Genomic DNA, 25,709 nt, shown 5'->3' with positions numbered 1-25,709 from the left:
TTCTGTCGAAGGTAGAACATCTGATTTCATTTGTTCACAGCACAGCCTGTATGAGCTATCACATTAAAAACAGAAAAAAGGGAGAAAGACACCATGATATCCTGCAGGCTTCAAATAATAATAATAATGGCAATCTCATAATAATTAATGGCAATCTCAGTGTGGATAGGTGTATGGAGCAGGTTCCTCTAGGAATTAGCTCTTTCCATGCAGCCATCAATAGATGAGCTGCAAGAGGCATTGTTCTTTGTTTTTACAAAAGCAGGAATATTTATCATTGTGAAGGCTTATCCATAATGCGGGACAGTGGGGAGGTATCACATTTGTAGACACAGCCTGAGGAGCACAAGGATCTGCCCAGGAAGGAAGAAGAGCCACAAGCAGCTCAGGGAAGGTGGAGGAGGAAGCAGCTCTGACAGAATCAGTGACCTGCATTATCAGACCACTGAATTGCAGGAAGACTTGGAGTCAGAGCAAGCAGACAGCAAATAAAGCAGAAAATCAGATTAGAGTATAATGAGCAACTGGAAGTCCTTCAGCCAGCAGCAAAGCCTTCTGCTGGAAGGAGAGGGATGGCACTACCTGAGAAAGCAGTCAGCTCTGGGATCAAGCTGGACAACAACAGAAGTCTGTGTGATAGTATCACATGGGCTTCTCTTACTGACTTCCACTGACTACTGCTGAAAAGAAAATGGTGTGAAATGAAATCAGTAATGCAGGGAGATACGTGAGTTTCTAGCAGCAAGTGGAAAACTGAGTGGAGCTCTACCAAGCCAAAACCTTCCTGCTCTTGAGGGTAAGTGCGTATGTTTGTGATGCCCAGAAAGTCTTTGAGATGATCCAAATAACGATGATGCCCAAATAACCAAAAGGCCCACAGGAGAGGCTCATGGTGCAGAATCCTTCAGATCCCTGCACTGTAACTGCTGCAAACTCTCATGTGGATGTGTGTGTATTGTATTGACTAGAGAGATTTCTATGTATTTAGCTTCTTTTTGTGGATGCAAAGAACAAGTCAAACCAAGGTAATGTCATCTGGATTCAACACGCATCAGATACAGAGGCCATGCTTGTTTAAAGCAGTATCTTGAGGGTACGTTTCTTTCATCTTCAGTGAGCAGGGTGCATAGCTCGGAGCTAAGGACTTCCATGTACTATGCTGCCCACGGCCCTTCTGCGTGTTAGCCTGCAGCTGCCCTTTGTCCTGCCCACGGGCCACTCAGCTCTGGGAGTTGCAGTTAATTTCCCCAGGGCAAGAGAATGCTGTGCTGGGTAGAAGTAGAGGGTTGGTTATGCATGTCCTGTTTAAATGTGTCCACTGGAGGCTGCTCGTGCTGCTCCCTTAACAGAAAATGCCTGAAAGTACTGAAGCTGGAGCCATGCTTGACCCCAGAGGGGATGTCCAAAAGGACTGAGAGATCCATTGCTGCCGAAACGAGATGGACAGGCATAACTGAGGTGGGGGATAGACACACAGTGATGCACACTGGGAGACCTGGCAGCAGAGCAGAGCAGAGTGCTGTTAGTAAAACCTGCTGCAGAAGGCTGCAGGTAGCTATCACCTCATCGCGTAATGCTTGCACTAAACGGGGCAGCGCTGTCTCTCAGATCACTCATGTAGCACCACAGGTGGTAATGCTGCTCTGTTCAGCTACAGAATCTTGCCTTTGATAGCACCGAGTCGCACCCCCTTTTCATCTGCCATTCTGCAAAGCATCGGTACATAGAGATAGAAAAGAGGGGGAAACAGTGGATATACAGAAGTTCGCTACAAGAGAATCAGACTGCTTGCTCAGATGTTTTTCTTCTCTTCCCTCTGCCTCTCTGACTTAACCCTCTCCAGTTGTCTCTATCTCTATAGGAAGATGCTGGTGTCCAGCACTATTTTAGACCCCCTTAGGTGCCACCTCTGCCCTCCAGCAGCTGCTTCAGCATTGACTGGTCTCTGGAGGTGCTTTGCTGGATCTGGCAGCTCCACGCTGCCTAAGAAATCTCAAGGTGCCTCAGGTAGTGCCAGGCACCACTGGCTGCTTAGGCAAATTCTGATGGCAGCTTCTTCTCTTTTTTTCTATGGCCCTTTCCTGTAGTTTCCTTTTTTCATTCAATTCGGGCCTTGGTAGCACCCTAGGAAGTGATGGCTGGTGTTTCTGTAGGACTGCAGCTACCAGCAGTGTTTGTGTTGTAGCCACAGCCACTGCAGCAGTGCAGCAAGTGGAGATGAGCGGTGCCAGCTGGTTGTGGCACAGAAAGTTCTCCTTCCTCTCCTTGAAAGGAAAGAGCAGGAAGGAAAATGATTAAGTAGAGAAGTGTTCACTCCAGCTGTGGATACAACTGCGCTGCACAAGCAGTAATTGTCAGCACTGGAGGGCAAAGACCTTGCACAACATCTTTCCTTTGCTTCAGCAGATTTCCAGAGCCCACTGGTGAGTGAGGACAAGGGTCTGAATGGGACAGATCCAGTAAGGATCTCCTGTGAGGGAAGAACTTGCATAACAAGTCCTTGTTACCTCCTTTCTGCTCGATATTAGGAAAATTTTTGTGATAAATCCATTAATGATACACAGTTCTTTCCCTGCTCCTCCCCTCTCCCCTTCTGTCCCTGTTTGTCTTTTTAAATGTTCAGGTGCGCAATGCTTTCCCAACCTGAAAAGTAGAATCAGAAAGAAAACAGAGGTTAAAAACCCAGTGTCACTCTGCAGCTCAGCCCTGATGTGGCACCGACTTAACAGCGCAGAACATTTTCTCCTCTGGCTGCCAGTTGTCAGTAATGGAAATGGGAAAATGTTGTTTTTTCCAGATCATCATCATGAATCCTCCGAGCAGCAGTGATGGGTGCAGGAGCTCGCTGGCATGGTGGCAATGTTCCCGTAAGGCCTTGCCTGCCTGTGCTGTGTGGGAGCTGTGCAAAGTTGTGCAAAGGCTTATCAGATAATTTGTGAGCAGCTGTGGCCCAGACAGAGAGCATTTGTTTTCCCACTCCTTCCTTTCATCCTGTGAGGGAGGTGGGTTCCTGGGCAGGGATGTAAGGGGCAAAGAGGATGTCAGCAGGCATCTTCCTTAGGCATTCTTCATCTGTTTTGAAGAATTGTTCTCCCTTTTCTGTTAAAGCATATGGTTAACAGAGAAATCAGCTGCATTGAGTCCTAAATCCATGTGGATGCTATTTTTTTTTTTTCTGATGCAATGAAGCATTCAGTGTATAACTCCTTATAATGTGGTCTGATAGAGCATCTTCTGTTCACCACTGTGTATGTGTTTCTTTGATTGCTTTGTGACTAATGCAATTGGAAACATATTTCAAACACAATGATGGGAAGAAAGAGAGGCCGAATTTCCCTTCAATGCTTGCCATGTGATTATCTTTACTCATGCGGTTTTCTGCGATTCTTTTGCATGCACTACTGCTACTCACTGAGTAGAGTCTCCCTGCCTTTGCGACATTAAAGGAACCATTCTTTCACAGCGTGGGTTTTCCAGGCTAGCAACAAAAGTAACATTACATTTCTTAAAGCAGACTTTCTGCAAGTGGGGTTTGTGAACACTGGTGCCATGGGTCAAGGTCTGCTCCACCTCCACAGAGGAAGCAAACCATGGCCATTGACCTCACAGTAACCTGCCTCACCTCCAGCTGCTCTTCCAGCAACAGAGGTATCTTCCAGGCTCTGTGTCACACTGCACCATTCTGGCTGCTGACCTGTGACACTGTGTGAAGCAATAATTTATCAGAAGCACAGTGAAATGCTGCAGCTTACCCTAAAAATTCTAAAGACGAAGGTGAATTCCTAAACTTTGATCTGCAATTATCAAGACATCAATCTGCCTGTCCAAGTGGAGGGCTCTGTGCTCTCCATCAGTGGTATTTGAGGCTTTTAGGAAGCCACACCACCTTTTCTTTTCTTTTTTTTTTTTTTTTTTTTTTAAATCTGTGCAAGCATGAATTGAAACAAGAAGAAAATATCTGTAAGACTTCAGTGAGTGGACTTGGGAAAAATCCTGAAATACTGAAGAGCAAATCCAGCGCATGTGTATCTGATGCACTCTGGCTTTTCCAGGCACTGCTGACACCAGCTTCTAACTCTTTTCCAAATGATGAAGCCCTGGAAGGGAGAACATCAGGGTCTCACACTAATGTGATTTGGGGATGTTGTTGTACTTCTGGTCTCTGCTAGCTGAGCCAAATGGAAACATCCACTGCTCCTGCTTCTGTTCTCTCCAAGCCCAGTAGGAAGAGGTGAGGGCAAAGCCCATCTGCTGTGTAAAGGCAAGTAACCCTGGAGATGAACCCTGCCCACAGCAGGGGTTAGGAGCTAGAGGAATTTTAACTCCCAACCTAAGCCATTCTGTGGTTTGATGATTCTATGGTCTCGTGTCTGCCATCGGCCCTGGTGCCATCAGTGGTGCCTCCTCATCTTTCTGAGATGCTGCTCTGCTCACTCATATCCAGGAACTCCATACAGGAAGAACAGATTCAAAAAGTAAGACATAGATGAATGAAAGGGATCTTCAGCTTTAGTCCAAACCAGTTTATCAAGCTGAGACTTCATCCCAGACCATTACACACTCAACCAGGCACAGCAGAAATCAGCTCTTCCTTCCTGTTCGTGCAGGCCTGGGCAAAGATGCTGCACGTTGTTCAGAAGAATAAACATCAACCAGCATCACAGACAGCTCATTTCTACCGTCATCACTGATCTCAATCTGTCAACTGCTTTTGCTACTTCTTATTTCTTGGCAAAGGCACCCAAGCCAAAGTTCCTTTGGGAGATGCAAAGACAATAGAAGGAAGCATTTGCCTGATGGCTGATGTTGCCGCAGAGCTGGCCAGCGCACATGGAAGTATTGAAATTGTGATGGAAATTTTAATAGGAAAATTGCAAGGATAAGACCTGCATTTCTAAGGTCCCCTCTGCTTTCCGGTGCATGCTCCAATTCTGGCTGGAATCAGCCTTTCTTGGCAAAGCTCCCACCTGTAGCACTGAATGATTTTGGGGCTCAGGTAGAACTCCAGCAGTTGGTTGCAGCAGTTCTCCCGCTTGCTCTGTTTTCTACTCCTGAGCCCAACGTGTCACAGATTTCTGAGAGAGGATGTTCTGATGTGGAGCTTAATTTAAACCCAAAATACTGCCTGACATCTTCCCTGGGGCTCTTCCTTCCGTGCATTTTGGCTTTTCCCTCTTTCACAAGAAACATCCTCATTCAGACACAAGTGGTGCTACTTGTTAGGGTGTCAGATCCCTTTGTACCAAAGAGATCCTATCTATTCATGAAATGAAAGCTATTTACAAAAGAACTGAAAAATGTGGATTCTCTGGGGCTAGGGACAAGGCTGTGGGACTGTCTTACATTCTGATAGATGCATTTCTTTTTCTGTAAACAAGCTCTAAGTGGGAGAAACTGCACGGTGGAGCCAGCTCTTCCCACAACAAACGATGCTCTGAGACCCACTATATGTGAAGGCCTTAACTGGGAAATACTGTTATGAATGACTGTCAACACAAGAAACCTACCAAGTGTTACCTACTCAGCTGGTATCCATTGGAAAACCAAACTGTTTTTAGTGGACTACTGTAGATTTGGGAAGATGCTGTTAGTTTACATATGTTGAGGTTTATTGATCTGTTTTCCAAGCAAATGCATCAGCAATAGAAGCAAATGCAAATCAGGACAATGTATCTGGGTACAAGAACAGCTCCCTTCACAGCAACATTATGATTAGGGTTATGTTATTTTGAATTGCCATACCTGTCTCTCAACTGCTGCTGCACCAACTTTCATTTGTTTTGCAGATGAGCATGTACAGAAAGGTCTGCATGGTTTTAAAGAGGAAAGACAGAAATGCTTGTTGATAGCACGAGGACAAAGCTGCAAATGCTAGAAAGGGCATGCAAGGGGAAGTTAAGGATGAGCTCAGAAGAAGAAACTCTGCAGGAAGCACAGGTAAGAAAATCTATGGAAAAATGAGAGCTGAGATTAACAGCACAGAAAGAGATGGGGTTTATTTCCAGAGATTTGGAAGAAGGGAAGGGAAGAATGTATAGCTCTGTCTCCACCAGACCAAGTATCATCACAAAATGGCATTTGGAAACTAGATAGGTACCAAATATTCTCAACTACTGGAATTCGGGAAAGCGAAGGTGATAAAGCTAATTTCAGATGCACTCAGGATGCTGTCTTAAGAGACACTGAGGATACAGAGCTGGAAATTTGGAGCCCAAGTCTATGGGTAACAGGGCAACACAGTGTGAAAAAAGCACCTAAAGGAGCACTGCAAGCAAGCTTAAAAAGACCCAGTAATTGATCGATCTTGGGGGCCAGGGGTGTTGCTACACAACAGCGAAGCGTTGTCTCACTGCTGCTGCCTGCAGAACACACAAAAGCTTCTCCAGGCTGTGTCAATGGGGACGCATGGAGCTGGGACTACAGCCGTGCGTAGCAAAACCGAGCTGCCAATATGGGCTCGAGAGTCGCGGGCGCAGGGGAGGAGAGCCCCGGGCACGGTCAGTTCTGGGAGCTTACTGTGAAAAGACGAGCAAAATGGGAAAGCGCAGGAAAACTGCCAGCGTTTCGCTGAGTTCTCCGATGTGAGCCTGCTACGTTAAGGTTCAAAGTTAGGCAACGGGGCTCAGGGCCAGCCGCCCGCTCCCCGCCCTGCCTTCCGCAGTCGCGCAGCGCCGTATGCGGGCCGCAGGCCGCCTCGCAGCCGTGCGCTGGGGCGGCAGGGGGCGCTCGGGCCGAGGAGTGGCGGCCCGGCAGCGCCGCGGGGCTCCGGCAGGGGGCGCTGCTGCGACGGGCGGGTCCGAGCGCGGTGCGCCTGGGGTGGGAGCGCTGAGATGTGAGCGCTGGGCTGAGCGCTGGGATGGTGCTGCGGAGCTGTGAGGACGGGAGGGGGTCCTGGCGGCTTGGGAGTGGCTGCTATGTATAGAAAAGTTAAAAGCCTGGGGTTTTGTTTTCTCCCCCAAGGAAAACGGCCTGTGTTGAACACTCTTCGAATTCATTTCAGAAAATTTCAGTGACATTTTGGAAAGCCAAAGCCATGAATGCACACCAAAATCAAAGCCATACAGCAAACATGCCTCGTAGCTGTGTAATGCACCCGTGCTGGAAGACAATGGCGGCTGCGGCCGCATGTGGGGCGGTGGCGGTGCCGGGCGGCCCCCACGGCCACACAAGGCTGTGCTGTGGCTGTGACTCTCTGGCCAAAGAGAGCTGAGCCAGAAAATGAATGCTCTGGTCTTCCCATGGCTCTTCACATGGCCCCGGGCTGCACGCGAGCATTCATGATTCACTCCTCAGTCTCTGGGCAACCCAGGGGAGAACCGCCCGCTAGCTGCAGGGCCTGGTGTCAGCAAGCACGATTGCTGTGGCAAAGCAAAGCCTTGTTCTGGGCCGAGGCACAGCCAGATCCTCCTTCTGGCCTTTTCTGTACGGTGATAACATAAAGCAAGAGGCAGCTGGGGCTGGGCAGGTACGCATGTTGCTGTCCTGTGGTGGCTGCACAGCGCTCGTGGGCAGTGAACCCACAGCCGTGTAATATGTATCAGTATGGTAAGAGCTTTTTCCTATTGTGTTCTGAAGGAAAACAGAGATTAGGTGATGTTAGTCACTGGCTTCCCATCACGGTACACGTGCAGTGCTCTCAGATACACGTCTCAGAAGCAGGAGATGAGCAGGCTGTAGAGGAGCGTGCTGGCGGCGGGTGGGAGCAGCAGGGCTGTGTGAGCAGCGTGATGCTAAAGGGACTGTGCATACCTACTTGGAGGATCTTTTGGGACTTCAGATACTTTGGTTCCGCTGTATTTGAAGAAGTGTTGGGAAGACTTTGGGGCTCTAATATCTGTTGTAACTATTATTTTTCCATGGATACAGCCTCTAGAATTGAGCGATTGATTTTGTTTGGCCAATAACATGTACATATAACTAGCAGAAGGTGCTGCAGTGAAAGTGAAAAGATTAAACCTGTTTTGGGTATAACCTGCATCTTTCGTAGCTGGCTTAGCAAGCCTGGCTTTCGCATAACCCCAGGCATACATACAGAGCCTTGACTCAGTTACTGAGGTGGGAAAGGAGCCCATATCCCTACAGATCCCTGTTTAAGCACCTCTGTTTTTTAAATACACTTTCTTTCTCTGTCTACAGAACGACTGGAGACTTCTTTGCTCCATGGAAAAATAGGAAGACAGAAAAATGCAGCATGTAAGAAATAAATTACATACTATTCTTTCCTCTTTTTTTTTTCTTTTTTTTTTTTTTTTCCCCGCTGTTTTTGCCCAGTCAATTTTTTTTTTTTTATATTTATTTTTTAATGTTCCAGCAGGGTGAATCCTTAATCTCCAGCCATCCGATTGACCGCAATCAGTCATTTGCAGGCTCTCAGCACTTTGGCCCCACATATGTTCTCTCTTTTTCCTCCTGCTGTTCAGAAAGCCCTGCCCAGCTGCACACCTCGTTATGCCCTGTGGCTAGGCTATTTTAGGAAAACTTCTAAAGAAATAACAAAATCAACGGCTCGAACTATTGTAACTATGGGGCTGCGAAAGTAAAGGCTAAGTGCTGGAAAGGTATAGCAAAGCACTCAGAAGACAACTGGCTTGTCCTTTCTCTAAAGACCACCATTTTCCTAGATTCAGGCAGGGCACTTTAGGTTTTGCATCGTGTCATTTGTACACAGTGCCTCAGCCATTTTACAGAGAAAGCCAATTGCAGCCTGAAGAGGAAAGAAAGGTTCTCCGTCGTGATTTGAAGAAAGAAATAACAGACTGAAGTATGTGGGGGAGGCAGGGAAATAGCTCAGTGAAAAAGGCTGGGCAAACTGTGCCAGCTAAAACTTCCTTTGAGTTCATCCTGCTAATTCAGGCTATCGTATGGTTTAACATTTATTTCCTATTTAGCCTCATGGTTTGTGTTTAGTATTTGTGGAAATGAGTGTGAGCAGGGGTAGTAAGGATCATAGAAGAAGTTAAGTGCTAACTTAAAGAAATGGAAAGAGGTAAGTAGATTAAACAGCCTAATCCAGTCCTGCTGGACATGGACTGACCTCTTCCAGCCCTTGTTGAGGGCTTTGTTGAGCCCTTGTTGAGCTGAAATCACTCACCACCATAGAGGTGGGACCTGGTAGCTGCCAACTGGTTTGCTGAGGAGAGCACTTAGATCCCATGCTGACAGGGCCACGCTTGGCTGAGGATGTGGACCCTGTTGTGGGATGACCAAGTGATGTGCAACCTTATTCTTGCTTCTGCCAAGTTAAGGCCCTGCTCACGTGAGCAGCAAGGTTGAAGGACAGATAATGGTGCATGCCCACCCCAGGCTGAGCATGGACAGCTGCTTGGCAATGCCACAGGGGCACAGCGTGCAGCATGCCATCCAAAACAAAGTTCCTGCACCCAAATTCAGACGTATGCTCAGATCAAAATAACAAGAAAGATTTTTCATTTGTGAAGGACCAACTCCAAACCTGTGCAAGAGGAATGCTGCCATTTTCCCTCCACCATCTGTGCTTTTCTATCATCTTTTGTGACATGGAACTGGCTCACTGGTGCTGAAGCAGCCCCGTAGGAAAACAGAGCAGTAGTGGTATCGAAGCCTCCAACTGTGGCTCTCTGTATTGTTATCCCCCTCCCCTTTTCCAGATCCCACTTCAGCTTGATTCAGAAGGGCCACCAGCAGCAATGTGGAAAACTGCCCCACAGGACTGGGACTCAAACCTGAGACGAGGGAGAAGACACAGCTAGAAAGGAGGAATATGGAGAGTTTTCAATTAAAGAAAACAGGAGTTACCTTTGCATGCCTCTGACAACAGGGGTATAAGACCCTGTCAGAAATGTGTCTGTGCTCAGCAAGGTGTCTGTGATTGCCAAGGACAGCAGATTCAGCTGGTTTGGACCAACTCTGGCATTTGAAAAAATCCTTTTTCTTCTGCTTGAATTTCTCTACCAGCTGCCTGCAAGTCAGGGTTTCCCAGCCAGCAGTTCTCACTGTTACCTGTTTTCAGTGGCCTTGATGTTTGCCATATCAGAGTGCTTTTCTTCCTCTTAATCCCACATCTGTGGGATCCCACTAGTGCAGACATGGGGTGGGCTGGGCACCAGCTGGGCACCGGCTCAGGGCAACAGTAAATGAATAAGCAGGGAGATGCATTCGCTCTGCTGAGGAAACAGAGAGGTCTGAAAAGCTGCCCAAAAATAACACAAGAGTGCTGATCTCAGAGAACAAAATAACAGAAAGCTCAAACGAAGGTATTGAAAATCAAAGCTTAAAATAAATGACAACTCATTAGACTAAATCTGAACTGTGCTAAAATTCTACTGGATGAAAAAGCTGCTATGGAAATAGTGCTGAGCAGCTGGGAATGGGATGAGCTGCCCTGGTTTCCTCCAGTCTCCAGAGCTGAGTGCTGCCGAGGAGTGCTTCCACTCCAACCCCAGATACATCTCACAGTCGCTGAGATGGGGAGGGCTGATTAAAAAATGCTGCTAGAAACATAAAGGGAGAGGTTCTCAGTCTCCAAGGGGCCACAGAGCTGTTCTGAACCGGCACGCACTGGTTGTTTCCCATCCCCTCCCATTCCTAGAAGTCACAGGGAAGGAAATATAATTTGGAATGTCTGTATTGTTATATTTTTTTTTAGTTCTATTCTTGATCACGTTCAATAGCAGTTCAAAAAGGAATGGGTCAAATCCAGTTTTAGTTGAAACCAACAAGCAAGCCAGCGAACCGGTACAGTTCTGGTCACTTCTCAGTGCCCAGCACAGGGCACGGAGCCTTCCGAGCTGCAGAAGGTAAGAAGGGCTCCAGTAGTTTTGGGGTGGGAGTGGGGCTCGGGGCGCTGATATTGGCTTTCAAGAAGCTGTAGATCCAAGCAGTATTTTTTTTAATGACGGTTTAATAATTAAAACACAGAGTTTGAAAGCGACGCTCTTGTCCTTCCCCGCCGCACCGCAATGAAGTAAGGCGGCGGAGGACAGCTCCCAAGCCCGCTTCCCCGGGGGCGACCTCCCAGCCGTGCTCCCGCGGCACCTGAGCGCGGAGGGGCCGGGGCGGGGCGGGCCTTCACATGCGCGGCGCCGCGGGAGCCATTGGCCGCCGCCGAGCCGCGGGCGGCGCTGGGGGCGCTGGGCCGGGCCGCCGGCAGCCGGTGCCGTCCGTGCGCCGGGCCATGCGGGTGCGCGTCGCACGCGGGGAGCGCGCTGCAGGGCGCCGCTAGGAGCCGAGCCCGCCCGGCCCGGCCCGGCCTCCCCTCGCCGCCCGCAGCCGTCCGCATGGCAGTGCGGCGGGAGTGAGCGCCGCGGGAGCCAGCCGGAGCCCCGGGAAGGTGCGTGTCCGCGCTCGGCTCGGTTCGGCCCGAGGGGTCCCCGTCGCCCCTTGGTGCGGCGAGGCGGGCGGCGGAGCCCCGGGCGGGGGCGGCGGAGGGACCGCGTGGGCAGCCCCTCGCCTGCCTCCCCGGTTTCCCAGCGATCCGTTCTTTCTTTATTACCTTTTCATTTGATTTTCCGTTTCATTTCTGTTCGCTGTAATTCCGCCTTCGGAACGGCCGCGCTCTGCCTGCCCACGTTCCCGCCGACGCCGCCGTCCCTCCGCCGGGCCCCGGGGCGCGCCCGCCGCACCGCGCGCCGTCCGCTGCGGCTCTGCGCGGGGAGCGGGAGCGGGGCCGCGCCGTGGGGGGCGACGGGGCAGCGCAGCCCTCGCCGGGCACCGTCCGCGTTTTCTCGAGGCGCCCTCTCCGCCCTTCCCCTTTTCCCCTCTCCCCGGTACGCGGCGATACCGATCTCTTTCCCCGGCGACCCGTGAGCCGGGCGCAGCCTCGCGACCTCCATTTCCCCCCGGCCCCGTTAGAAGCGCCGCCGCTGCCGCGCGGCGTTCCGGCATCCCCCGGCGGGCAGCCCGAGGGGCGGTCCGGCAGCGCCCCGCGACCCGTCTCCCCCGCGGCAGGTTGCTGGGGCTGGAAAATGGAGGGCGGCGGCGGCGAGCGGCCCGCCGTGCGCTGGGGACGGCTCCGTGCACTTCCTGTAATGGTGGTGCTGAAAGTGATGAGCTGCTCGGCTCAGCCGCCGCCGCGGGGAGCGGAACGTCCTCGCTGCTCGCGCTGGGTGCGTGCCGCTCACCGGCATTGTCAGCTGCGGCTTTCAGAGCGACACGGGGAAAGAAGGGCTTTCTTGGCAGCGGTGGGAAGCAGCCATCCTTCCGCCTCTAGAACTGGAGGTGGGGATGGCTGTGCCCCCTGGTTAGGGCACTGGATCAGAGCTATCAGAAGGCGTTCGCAGTCCAGGCGAGGCCTAGGGGTCCCCTTCTGTTTCTTTCCCTCTTCAGAGAAAGAAGAGAAAGATGCGTTTATTCACGTTTTTTCAACTTGGGAGTAAGGGTTGGTGGTACAGGCAGCATAATTTGCACTTGATTGCTATCTTAAATGAATGCAGCAAGGCTTGCTCCAAGGCCAGAGTCACATTCGTTCTCTGTGATTTATAAATCCCCTTGAATCTTTTGTTGCTGCCTGAAACCAATTTATGGGGCCCTGACCCAGGGATACGCTGCCCTGGCTGTATTTTTTGTGCTGTACACCATTTTCTTTGATGTTTCTGTGCGAGCGTTGCCTTTGTAGCAAACTCCTTTGGAGCTCTACTTGCATCTTGCCTGGTGTGAAGAACGCTTCTCTGCTATGTCTGCTGAGTCTGTGCTTTTGCACATAATAAAAAGGGAATATTGAAATCGATGCTGTTATTTGCGAGCAGGGTCACTGTGCTAGAGCTGCCAAGCTCACAGAGCCTACCCAAGGAGAGGCAGAGATGGGAGCAGCGCTGAGCAGCGCTCCAGGCTGTGGGATGCAGATGTGCAGAGGGATGTGGATGTGCGGCAGGTATCTGCCCCGGGCCCAGCACCTCAGGAGGCAGCAGGCAGCTCTGTGCTTTGCTCAGCACTGGGGTAGGAATTGAGAAGCAGCAGCACAGCAGCTGAGAATGCCAGTGGAGAAAACAGTGCGTGCGTTCCTGTGGTCAGGAGCACTTGCGGCCACGTGTGCTGTGCTGGGTGCGGTTCTGCAAGAAGTGACTGCGCTGAGGCTTCCGGCATCCAAGCAGTTCTTCTCACTCCTCCACATCTTCCTGTTGCTCCTTGCGATGTGTTCAGGTCCCATTCAAACCCTGCTGAAGACAGCTAACATAAATGGACGCTGAACCAAGCGCGGTGTTGCTGGCTGAGGTTCCCCTCGTGTTGCTGGCTGTGTCAGCTCCTCGCTGAGCTGCCAGGGAGGCAGTGCTGGCTCAGCGCCTCGGCAGGGTCTGCTGTGCCTCCGGTGCTCCTCCGACTGGGGACGCTGGCTGATGGCAGGGGACTGATGGGCGTCCTGCGGCTGAGGCTGTTTGATCAGTGGGGCTGGCGATGGCGGTTTTACCAAGAAGTGGTTTAGTCACTAGCAGTGTCATGGGGGATGCTAGGAAACCCTTTTCTCGACTGGTACAAACAGAGGAGAGTTCTGTGTTAGTGGTGTGATGGTTGGTTTTGTTTTTGTTTTGTTGCCAAATAACAAACTTGAAAGGTTTTTTTCTTCTTCTCAAAAGCACAATCTGTATCTTCAACTAATTCATAAAAATACCCAAAATATTCATAAAACACAGTAAGCAGTATTTACCTTACACTCAAATGCTACTGTATAAAATGGAAAGAATAAAACGTTAAGTTTCTGCAGTTTAAATTTCTCTTTTATTTTGTTGTATTGAAAATAGACTGCACTGTTCTCCTTTTGCTTGTTTCATTTTCTTTCTGTTTTATTTGATTTGTTTTTATTTTTTTTGTCTCTTTGCATGGGGAAGTGATACCACTATGCTATTGATACGTTAAGATAAATGGAAATAAATTCAAAGTTTCTGGAGAAAATTATGTAAGGACTTATTTGAGCTTTTGCATGACTGACACATTAAACTATTTTTTTTTCCTAACAAGCAGTGAAAAGCCTGTGGACTTCACCATGCAAAGACTTGTGGATATGACTAATTTTCTGCACATGTGCAGTCTCACGAGCATGCTTGCAGAAGGCTTTCTGGGGTCACAGCAGCGCTGCTTCATCCTGGAGTGTTTTTGCTTGGCTGTGATCGAGCTGCCATGGGCCTGGACCTGGAAGTGCTTGCCAGAAAAAGGCTGAAACACAGAGAAGGATGCCTGTGAAATATTATTTTCTAGGAACTACCAGCGTTGCATTCATGAAAGCTGATTGTAGTTTTAAAGCAGTTTCACACCTTTTACCTTGAGGAGACTTTGAAACAGCTTTTTCAAAGTTTGGCTTTCCTGAGCTGGGGATGGGATTGGCTGGAGATCTTTTGGTCTAAGCAAATTGAGTGCAATTTTCTTTTAACCATGTAACAAAGAATAGGTACTGATTGCTTGCCAAACAATGTTTCCCCTCAGGGATTCCATACAATTTTAGGAAAGAACAAAGCCAGCATTTCTAGTGTTTAACTTGATGAGAATCATCCTGGGGTTTGGCACGTTAAAAAGCAAAGTGCGTCACAAGTCAATTTGGCACTTTCTAATGCCATCAGTAATACTCATTTCCACATCACTGAACTTACTCTGCTTCCATCTTTCCCTCACCACAAATCTCTTTAACTAAAAGATTTGAGGCTCTTTTTGGTTATTTCTGTATTCTTTTCAGCCTGGCTCCCTCTAGGAGTGGATACAGAAGGCAGCTCAAAGACTGCCATGGAGTGCCTCCCTGAATTCTCAAGAGGCATCCTTGGAAGGAGGAAGCTTGTTTTCTTGGAGTTACCCAACAAAATGCCTTTTTCCCCAACACCTAGAGGGAAGCAGTGCTATGGAAGAGAGCTTGTCTGTGCCAAGAACCTGTTTGCTGGCACTGTTCTAAAAGAAACACCTCCCCTTTTCTTCCTCCTTTTCATGTGTAAACCAGGCTGTGAAAGCATGTTGTTCATGTAGTCTCAAAGCTGTTCCTACCTGCAATTTTCCTTTTATCCACTTGAGCTCGTTCCTCAGAAGTGGTTCGTACTTGTGATACTGGAGGTTTCTGAAATGATCCCTGTATGAAAAACAGCCACCCTTAGGGAAGGAGGGAAGAGTTATTTGTTCCTCAGATTTTTTTTCCTTGTCTGAGACCACTCGGTGAAGCAGAAGAAATAGCCAGGCTCTAGGTGTGTGGCATCCAGCAGTCGGTGAGGGTAGCAATCACCTTTATTCCCTGCGGTCCTGCATTTTGTGTTGTCTGATCCATAGAAGAAGTGGCCCAGTTCTTGTGACCTGTCTTGTACCTTCTTAGCGTTAAGATTGAGCTCTCACTGTATGTGATCTCGCTGTTCATCAAAGTTGGGCATCTCAGGTGTTCTGTCTCACGGAGGTCTGCCTTGAAGGCTAGGAAGCTGCAGTGGAAGATTTCTTTGACCAAAGAGTGGACGTAACAAATAAATGTTATTGCTACCCATTGTTGTCAAATGGCTTTTAAAACTGGAAAAAAAGACACAATTCCCATACCAGAGTTTTAAACAGCCATAATATAAATCTCTTTCTCCTCACTTGCTCAGAGCTGTTCTGTCTGGGTTGTGTCTCTGTATTTCCTGAATGCTGAGAACACGTGTGGGTCCCCATGCAGGTGTCCCTTGCTGTGTTGGATGCATTACCTCTGTTGCCCGCATGGATCTGGCAGACACGAAGAGATTGTTGGTAGGCAGTGTCCCTGAGCATCTGCTGGATAGATCCATTAGGTGAAGATTGGCCCAATGGCAATTTTTTGTAGCCTTTCCAGTGAAGCAGCAGGGCAGGCTCTTTCCTGCCCCCACACAATTAAATGACTGTAAAGCTTCAGACAAGATGCAAAGAATGAAGTCCAAGGGGAAAACAAAAACCATGCTAGTCAGCACTGAGATAAGTTTTCTCTATAAAGTTGTTCAAATTGCCCTTGGGTTCTGCAGGAGACGGGGCTGCCACACCTTAGGTGTTTTCAAGCCTGGCTAATGCCGTAGATGCCAGCGTGCCCCTAAAAGCAGTGTTGGTTTGTTGGCTTGGTTTGGGTAGGCTTTGTTTGAAGAACTTCATTTTTGCTGCAGCACTTTCCAACTTCTGATTATAGCTGTAAGGAGAAAACATTGCAGGTGGTGTCTGTGTGATGTATGTTCTTCAGCCATCACAGCAGGGGGAGAAAGGGACACTTACACGCTTCCAGTTGGTGTGAAATCTCAATGAAGAGTGCCTGTGCCTGCAATAGCCCAGGTGTGAGCTTGCAGGAGCTGTGTACTGGGGACAGAGAATGTTCAGTAACCTTGTAGTACTTTAAGGTCAAAAGAGACGCTGGTCATGCCAAGGAGATCTTGTGTGTACTTTTATGTGTGTATGTACAAAGTTGATTTTTAGCATCTTTTGTCAACAAAAAGTATGGGTTGTGTTAAATACAATGATTAAAAAAACCCTAAGCTTATACAACAGTACTTTGCTAGTCACTGAAAATAACCTTTTGGTTCAAAAGCTGCTTCTGTGCATATTAATATTTTATACAGAAGTATTATGTAATAGACATTTTGTCATCTCTGCAGTCTTGCACAGAGGAGCACATTATCCAGCTTGTGTCATTCTGGTTGTTCAGCATAAATTTGCCTAAACCAAAAGCTAAAAAACTAAACCAAAGCAAATGTCAATGAATAGTTTTTTAAAAAGTCCATCTTGCATATCTGTATGTGGGGTTCTGTGTACAAACCATGGAAAGGTAGTACAGGAATCAGGATCAGATGGTCACTGTCTGAAAACATGAGTGAGAAGTGGGAAAAGTAATGAGTGTCCATTCAAGCTCTGTTGTGGTCACAGACACTTTCTGCATGCGTTAGCAATTGCTTTCATCAAGGATGCACAGAGGAACCAGACTTCACGCTTAGTCTGACTGGTGTTTAAAAATACAACCTCACAAATCTACATAGAGTTCCTCTTGGTGGCTGCCATCCAACTTACTTTCTGTCTAATTAAGTTAAGAAATAATACTTGAGCTACCTTAGCCTGAAAGAGGAACTGACAAAAGGAACACAAAACTTTTTATGCGTTTGAGGTTTTTCTTCTGTCTTAACTCATTGGCGTTGTTAGTAGAGGGAAAGGGAAGACAGATTCAGTAGTTCTGCTCCCCACCTCTCCTGTCTCTCTGACAACAACTGCACTGGCCCCTGGAATGAGGAAGGAGTGGAAGGCAGATACACAGGGCTGCAGGGCTGGGTGCTCAGTGTGAGTGCCCCAGTGGGCAGCAGTTAGCAGAGGGTCTGATAAGGGCAGTGAAGAGGAGTTGCTCTTGGGAGCAAGAGTAAGCTGAGACACAGGTGTATGGATAAAATGGGAACGTGGAAACTGTGGTGGTTTGGACAAGACTCTAGTGGTTGCAAGTCATGGTTATGTTTTGTATTTGTTTGGTCTTAGTGTGATTTGATTGAAGATGTACCTAGATAGAAAGGTGAATTAATGAGGTTCTGTATTAGCATCAGTTGGTTTAACCAAAATGAATTTTTTTAAAGGAACTGCTGAGCCGTGTTGTGGTAGAACAGGAATGGTAAAACATACATGAGAATCAGAAAATAGAAACACCAAACAGGCATTTTGAAATGCAAAAGATAATAGCAACAGTGTGGCAAAGGCAAGGAGAGGGCAGAATCATTGAGGTAAATGTGAGTAAATGTAAAAGAAAATCTTGAAGCATTAGATTGTGCATAATCCTCTGCATGTGCAAGGCATCCGGGTGCTGCTCATGCTGGGGGTCAGGCCTTCTCCAGCAGCAAGGCTGCGTGTTCCTGTCTGGGTGGCCAACTTCTGCTAAGTGAAACTAGTCCGGAAGTGTATTGCAAAGCAGTATAGACCTGTGTGTAGACTTACGCATCCATTACAGCATGTTTAGCTGGCACCTGAAGGCTTGTATGCTGGACTGATAAGAACCTAGCTTTACCCCCACCATATCTGTGCTGTGAAGCTGCAGTGTCTGTGTGCAGGGCAGCCCAGAGCTGCAGGCTGGCAGGCAGCATGTGGGCAGTGGGGCAAGGACAGACACAGTGCTGCTCCTCCATTTCCTCTCCTCCCATCGCTTCCTCCATCTTGGGGCTTCCTCAACAGCTGCTTGCTGACTGAGCTTGTAAGGTCTTGTACTTAGCCTGCTGTGCAGTAAAGGATATAACACTAGAGCTGCCATTGGCAGCCCCCACTCCTGCTGCCTGAGTCAGTGAGTGGGCTGCTCGCAGCACCAGAGCATCCTGCCTGCTTGCCCAGTGGGTCTTGTTTTGCTGTGTCTTATCGCCTTCCTGGCTCTGGAATCAGCAGGAGAGGCACGAAAAAGAAGGGGCGGATGGTGGGGAGCTCCTGAAGTGAAGAGGTGACATGGGAAACACTGCAGCAGAGCTCAGGTGTGGGCTGTGATCTGTGGGGTCGGAGCAGAAGCAGGGTTCCTGGCCTGGCTGCAGCAGGCTGCTCACCCCACTGCCTGCCTGCTGCCCCGGGCCTGTGCTTCACCCAGGCACAGCTGGGGAGCGGGTGGGGGCCTCTGGAGCAGCGGGGTGGCCTCTGTCAGCTGGAGTGGGTTGTGAAACCTCTCTGGGAGATAGCAGCAGAATCTGGTATTTATCTGGTTGGGTTACATGCTGCTTTCGACAATGCTTCTGGAGTAGGTTTCTGCACTGGCTTGGGGGTTTTCTTCACTCGTTGTAGCGTGACATTTTTCCTGTGTGGCGGCTTGTTGTTTGTCTTTCTCATGCAGCAACAAGGGAGGAAGATGGCATTTTAACCAAAGCGACTGTCAAATGTTGGCTGCTGGTTGGGCACTGGGAGATGTGTGGAACTGAGAATTACTCAGTTGTGAAACTCAACATCGTAATGAGTGAAACTGCTTCATTTGTAGTTATTTTATTAACTGTGTTATCTTCCTCAAGATCTGTACTTCTTTCCCAAAATACTGTGACTTCTCTCACTTTTTTTTTTTTTTTAACAGAATTCACAATAATTTGGTCTGCAATTGTGTCATCTGATTTCCTTTTATCACTGTGCAAGCAGCGATTGTTTCTCTACTAAGCACAAGAGAAGTAGTGCTTTTATTAGTGGAAAAAAACGTTTGAGTGACTGCACAAATGGAGCTGCACATTAGCTGCAGCGTATAGGAAGGACATGGTGTGTGGTGGTGGCACGTGCTGTGCTGGAGGTGCCCAGTGGCTGACGGGGTGATGCCAAGTCATGCCTGGCGATTTATACAGCATTTCCTATTTTAGTATTAGTATTTTCATTTCTTTAACCAAAATCTTATTCTTGAGTGGTTTTTCTTGTGATTTGTTTCCTTCCACCTCTCCTCCAGGTATGTTCCAATTTGTGTGTTTCTTCTGTCCTGGAAGGGGGACGAGGCTGGTGGTGGACCTGAGCAGGCTTTCAGATTGAAATAGAACTCATCTGCGAGGGCTTTCCTTCTCTTCATGCTGCACTGTTGCGGTCCTGGTGCTTAGCCTCTGCCGACACTCTCCTTAAAGGTTGATGTGTTTTCCAAAAACACAGTGCTCTTGCTTTGGCAGCGGGAACTGCCTTTGCCTTCTGTTTTCAAGAGCAGATTGTTGCCTTTGGCATGGCTGCAGAGGAGAGGCTGAGGTATGGCAAACCCTTCTGCTGTGGATCTGTGACCTCGCAGGAGAGGTTACGGAAACAGCCAAGGGGAACGGCCCCACGGCCGTCAGAGCAATCTCTGTCAGAGCTCAAGTACGCTCCAAAGGTCTGTCCTGAAACTGCTCACTGCAGATGTTTGTGTTCAGTCAGGGCTTTTTTTTCCCATGTATTTAAAAGCAACAAACTCTGAAGCCTCTGTTTCTGGTACTGCAAAGAAAGCACGTTCTCCCAAGAGACCACTTGGCCACTTTGCAATCCCCAGCCCCTCTGATGAAGGGAAAGGAAAGCCCTTGTAGTTTCTGCCCTGTAATTTCCTGGTGTTCTTGACAGCACTTTCCCATCTCCTTATGCAGGTCCCCGTGTGCAGCAGGGCCTGGCGCAGCAGCTCCCTGCAGGCTGCAAGGTGGGCTGTGCTGGGAGTGCAGCGGCTCTGGGTGCTGGCTGTGAAGCGACATTGACACACCTAGCAGCTTGCTCCATGTTTGCTGATTGGAAGCAATTACTGTAAAATACTTGATTTATAATGAGGTATACTTAAAAAGTGGCAAATGAAAATAAATACTCATGAATAACGTGCCGACACGTGGCTGCTGGCTTTGCTGAACTGCTGCTTTCTGTCCATGGACTCTGCTCAGCCTGAGCAGCTGGAGGGGACCAGAAGGCAACTCATTTAGGATATTTTTGAAATTATTAATATGAGGGTGTGCTTAGCCTTCCCCAGAGGCCAGGGGTTGTGGTAAGAGGATGACTAATGCACCACTTCTGTGTCGTAGAGCAGTGTTTCTGTGACTCCCCCTCCCGTAGCTGTACCTTACTTGTCCGCTTTGATTCACATCTGTTTGTTTTTGCAGAGGAAGCATCCGTGGCACTCCTCAACATGAGCCAGTGACCAACAGCGCCTGGTGTGGTGTCACCAGAGCCTTCTGGAGCCACAGCTCAGCCCAGCTGCAGCCAGAGGAGGGAGGAGGAAAGCACAGCCTGGTCAGGTATGGGGCCGGGAGCAGGGCAGACTGCCAGATGCTGACCTGAAGTGAGGTTGTGAATGATCCTTAATTTAGAAAATATAAAATATGGAGCTCTGTTCCTTAGAAGTGTTGCAAATGTCACACTTCTATATCATCCCTGTGCCTGGCGTGGGTTTGTACTGTAAGCTTCATTCTGTACTGGATTGGAGGTGAACGTAAACAGATGCAGCTTCATGCTTTCTGGGACATTTGATTTAGATGTTCAGTGTGATGCAGCCCAGTGCTTGCCAATACCTGTACCAAGGCTCTGTGTGGGTTGGAAAGAATTGGCTGGGAATGCTCTTAGTGAGTGTTTGAATGTTGAAGAGTGATTTCATGTTTTGAAGGACAGATATTTTTCTTTATTAAGTGCCAGCTTTCAAGAAGCACAAAGTCGTACTGTACAGGAAGGTAGCAGGCTGATGAGTTTTAGGACAAAACCAACTGTCAGCTTGCTAACTGTTTTTTTCTTTTTTTTTTCTTTCTGAGATTCCCTCAACTATTCTGGGAAACTGGTATTTATTCTTGTGTGCACATCTTTCAAACTGTCAGGCATCCAGAGGGCTTTGTTAGGCTCATCTTTGATAAAAACAGTCAGAGAAGTTCAAGGTTTCGATGTACTGTTTTGTTTCCTTACATAACTGCACTTTTCAGTTGATGTGGAACTCCTGTTCTTTGGACTATGTTCTAAGAAGACTTATGCATATTCTCTGCGCACATCAGAGATTCAGGAACAGGACTACCACTCGTGCTGCTCACACATTAGGTGGGGTGACAGTAGCCCACAGTTTTCTTTTGGAGGGAGGTATTATCTGAAGAGGCACAGTGATTTTCACCTCGAGTGATGCTTTCTTTCCAGAAATATCAGCATCTGTCGCTTATAATGTCTGAATTTATTACAGTCACAGATTGATGTTACTTTTTATTTATTTATTCCACACAAAAAAAAGTTGGGTTTTGTTTGGATGATCCGTTTTGAAGAATATTCTTAGTATTTTTGGGGTGATTTCCAGTTCAGTCTGATTATATCTTTCCTGGCATTGTTAAAAAAGGGGAGTCTTTTTCTAGCATGCTGTGGGGAAGCCTTCACTATTTTGTCTTGGGAAATACGAATTAGCATTTATTTGATTCAACAATCAGCTTCCTGCTTCACAGGGAAGAGATAGTGGTTCATTTGCCTGCAAACATCCCTCCTGTGGAGCATCTTTGTCAGGGAGATAGAGGAAAGCTGGTAGTGACTGGGGAAATAGCTGCAAAGCAGGATGAAGAGGGATTACTGAAGCATTACTAGAAAACGTATAGCTATGTGCAAGACCTCATGTACTCTGCAGACAAGCTGACCTAAATTCTACAGCCAAGCCTTCCTGGTTTCTGTATTGATGCATTGTGGCAGGCTGGATGGATAACCCGCAGCAGATCTGTGGTTAAAGGAAAAAAACAAAAAAAACGCAGGGGAGAAATTTATATTTGAGATGGCTGCCTTTATGACTGTGCTTGATCTGCCTAACACTTGTGTTGTTTTTTGTTTGTTTGTTTCTTAACCATTAGTTCTCAATTTTAAGTACTACTCATCAGGATGAGGCTGTGGTATAAGTATTCTCATTAGGAAGAGTGAGAGGCTCTTTAATCCTGGATTTAAAGTATGTGGATTGTTTTACCTATAAGAGGCTTTTACAGATGGTTTAGCAAAGAAATGCTAGTATGCATCTTATATCAATATATCTTATCAGTAGAGAAGCAATTAACTGACCCAACATTTAATCATGGCTTGTAGGGTGTGTGGAATAGGGTTTGTATTTGCTTGTCAAAAAATGGAATAGCTTCCACGTATGTTTTGAGACTGTATGTTTATTTGTGAAGGTTATTGTACACAAAAGTACACATAGGAAATGAAATGCCACCTGTGTCAAAATAAAGTTGTTGATTCTGACCTGCACGCAGAGCTTTGCTGCCGTTACTGCTTATGGTAAGGTAGTGTCTTTGCAGTTTGGTTTCTACTGGCAAAGATCCGGTGTGATGGCAGTGACTGTTTCCTCCCTTTTTCTGTGGACAGAAACTATTCTGATGCAATACTCTCCTTCTCCTCAGCCCTCTCACGTACATGCTTTCTCTACTTCCTCCTGAGGTGCCCCTGCAGCAACAAGGGACTTTTCGGCTGGTGCTGCTTGAGCTGGGTTTATGCATACGGAAAAAAGAAAAGGAATGGGTTATGCATGCAAAAAAAAATTTGCAGCCTCTAGAAAAGTTTCTGCAGTAGGATATTTTCTGGCGGAGTTGGGAAGCCTTCCCCTCACCAAAAGAGGAGAGATTCTTGACTGGTACAGCTAAATCAGCAAAACATTGGTGTGTTGGGGGCTTTACTGTGCAAGTGTTCTGGTCTGATGACTAGGATCAAGTGTGAGTGTAGTGTATATTATATATAAACTGACATCCGGAAGCCCATTTCACAAGAGCGTAAGCTTTAAGCTCTTTTGAATTTAAGAGGAATTTCTGCAGCTGCAGACTGACAAAGTGCCAGGGGAAATAGTGATATCTTCAAACACAGCTCATTTATTTTAAATCACTGATGTCACTGATGTGCTTTTAAAAGCAGCTCGTTTGTATGAGCTGTTTGTTTTACTTTATGCACACAGCAAGTGGCAGTGAAGGGGACCTGAGGAAGGCAAAGATTTTCTTGGTTGTTTTCTTCCTTTGTTTCTTGCTGCAGCACCAGTGAGCAGGGCACGCGTTGTCCCTCTGTGTGGTGTAAAACAGAACATTAGCTCTCCGGAGGCAGGTAAATCGACTGGATTTACTTAGTACACATCAGCTCAGTCTGTGAGCAAACTGTAAGTGCACTGATACCACGCTTCCCGTTCAGAAGTAATGCGAGTCAGCGTGCACTGAGCTGCACACCGAGTGCCAGGGTCAGCAGTGCTGGGAGTCCTTGGTGCCCCGTGTGCCAGAGCTGTGAGCCTGCAGCAGGAGGGGATGGTGGCAGTGGCTGCTTGCTTCTGAAAATAAAGGGAACGTGCTCTCACAGCAGCTTTGACTGCGACTCCCCCAGGGCAGAAGTGTGTACCGAGGAGCTGTGTGTTTCTAAGCGACCCCAGGCTCTGGGATGGGGCTTTGCTGGCTTCCTCACCGGTCTGCCTACTCCCGTGTTATGTGGCCATTGATGTCAGCAGTGATGTCGGTGTTGCCCGTGGCCGGTGAGGTGCTGGCAGTGCGGTTGCAGCCAGTTCCAGCCAGCTCCTGCTGGGCCAGAGCCAATCGCTCTGACCGGTTGTTGGAGCCCACGGCGCTGGGCGGTAGGCAGGGCAGCAGGCAGTGCGGCCTGGGCGGGAGGAGAGGCTGCTGCTCTGTGGGGCTGTGGGGCACGTGGTGGCCTCATGGAGACGGAGAGCTTGGCTCCAGCACGTTGCTCCACCACTCTGCTCCTCAGGGCAACAGGAAACACGGTGAGAAAAGGCTCGTAGGTTGGGATAAGGACGGGAAGATTGCTCCCCAGTTGCTATCACAGGCAGCAGACTCAGCATAAGGGAGATTAATGTAATTTATTACATGTTGATAAGAGATGAGAGCAGTGAGAACTAAAAGCACCTTCCTCTCATCTACCCTCTCCTACCTCCTGCCTCCAAAGGCTCAGGGGAAGGGGGAATAGGGTTGCAGTCAGCCCCTAATGCTTTGTCTCTGGTCACTCTCTGCCCGTGCTCCATGTGGTTCCCTCCCAGGGGATGCTGTCCCTCCCAAACTGGTCCTGTATGGGGTTCCCACAGGCTGCAGCTCTCCAAGCCCTGCTCCAGCATGGCTCTGTACCCCAGAGCCCATCCTTCAGGAGCGTGCTGCTCCAGCTTAAGTCCCCACAGGAGGCTGCTCTCTGTGGGCTGTACCTCTTTCAGGCCACATCTGCTGCTGCGCCGTGGGCTCTTCCATGGCTGCACATGGAGATCCGCTCTGCACAGTGCCCACGGGCTGCAGGGAACAGACTGCTCCTCTGTGAGCCTCTCCTGAGCTGCAGGGAGCTTCTGCTCCATTCCTGAACCAGCTCCTGCCCTCTTCTGCACCAATTTTGAAGGCTGAGGGTTTCTTTATCCCTCATTTTTTCTTCTTTTTTTTTTTTCTCCCAGCTGCTTTATTTCAGTGCTGCCATGGTTTAGCTATACTATTGTGTCACTTTGTTCATAGCTTTTCCTGGGCTCTTTATAGAAAACTTTTACATTTAAATAAATAATGCATTCCTTAGTTTTACTGATTATTTCAAGTGTTAGAGTTTGTTTGCAGTTAGAACATTCTACTGTCTCTAGTGATTAAACGTAATAATCCTGGCTTTTGCTGTCAAGTTTCCAAACTTTTCATGCATCGAACTTTGCATTTCATGAAGTAACTCTTGCTCTGTGTTTTAATAGAAGCTGTAGAAAAGTTTTCTGTGCATAGTTAGAATGGGTTTCATCAGTAAGGCATCATCCCATGCCCTTAACACTTCCCCAGAAGCTGGACAGCGGAGTGTGAGTGGTAGAGCAGAGAGGTATAGGATGGGACAGCAGAGTGGAGCCAGGAACATGGGTAGTGTATTGGTTTGGTGCTGTGGATTCTGCTGTCCTGGGATGTGTACCCAGAGTAAGACAACTTGGCATGTCTGGCTGTTAGCCTGATAAAATAATCAGGCTGCCAAGAAATCCATCATTTTGTTAAGCATCACTGGAGATTTATGGTGTGTGCATTCCTCTTTAATGCAGCTGATTTAAGATATGCAAATGTGTTTCTAGCATTCTGGCTGTAGTTTTTCTCCTTACAACTCTTGTAATTTAAATTTTTTGTTAGCTTATTTTGCACTCCTGCTCTGTCTGAACCAGAGTTCAATCAGAAGGCAGTACTGGAAGAGAAGTTCTGTTTCTTCCACTAAAATAGTATGTATAGACTGTGGGGGGTGGGAAGATGAGAACTGGTGTTCTCATCTATAAGCATTTAGCAAAGCTAATTTCAGTTGTGACTTGTGTCCTTGTTGTAATTACTGAAGTTGTACCAAACAAAAAAGCCCCAAACTTGCTTTTCTTAGACATCTGGCTAAATCCTTACAGTAATATCCTAATGAGGGGAAGAACTGCTTCTATTTCCCTTGTGTATTGGATA

General features: G+C 48.0%; 1 protein-coding gene across 3 annotated transcripts in view; it reads left to right on the top strand.

Annotated features, from left to right (window-relative positions):
- Positions 1–11,137: 11,137 nt before the first annotated feature.
- LRRC8D (leucine rich repeat containing 8 VRAC subunit D) overlaps positions 11,138–25,709 on the top strand; it is a 48,163-nt gene continuing 33,591 nt past the window's right edge. Inside the window, exons 1-2 of one of the 3 annotated variants that reach the window (XM_031614830.2) lie at positions 11,138–11,308; positions 20,445–20,579. Coding sequence is in view for 1 of the 3 variants with exons in the window: in XM_031614829.2 (XP_031470689.2) it covers positions 23,698–24,037 (340 nt within the window). In the remaining 2 variants the exon portion in view is untranslated. The other 2 variants (XM_090146381.1, XM_031614829.2) reach the window with 2 other exon arrangements.

Source organism: Phasianus colchicus, chromosome 9 (assembly GCF_987193195.1).
Source record: "Phasianus colchicus chromosome 9, bPhaCol1.hap1.1, whole genome shotgun sequence".
NCBI lineage: Eukaryota > Metazoa > Chordata > Aves > Galliformes > Phasianidae > Phasianus > Phasianus colchicus.
The sequence above is the reverse complement of the archived record's forward strand: the minus strand, read 5'-3'. Positions and strand labels throughout refer to the sequence as shown.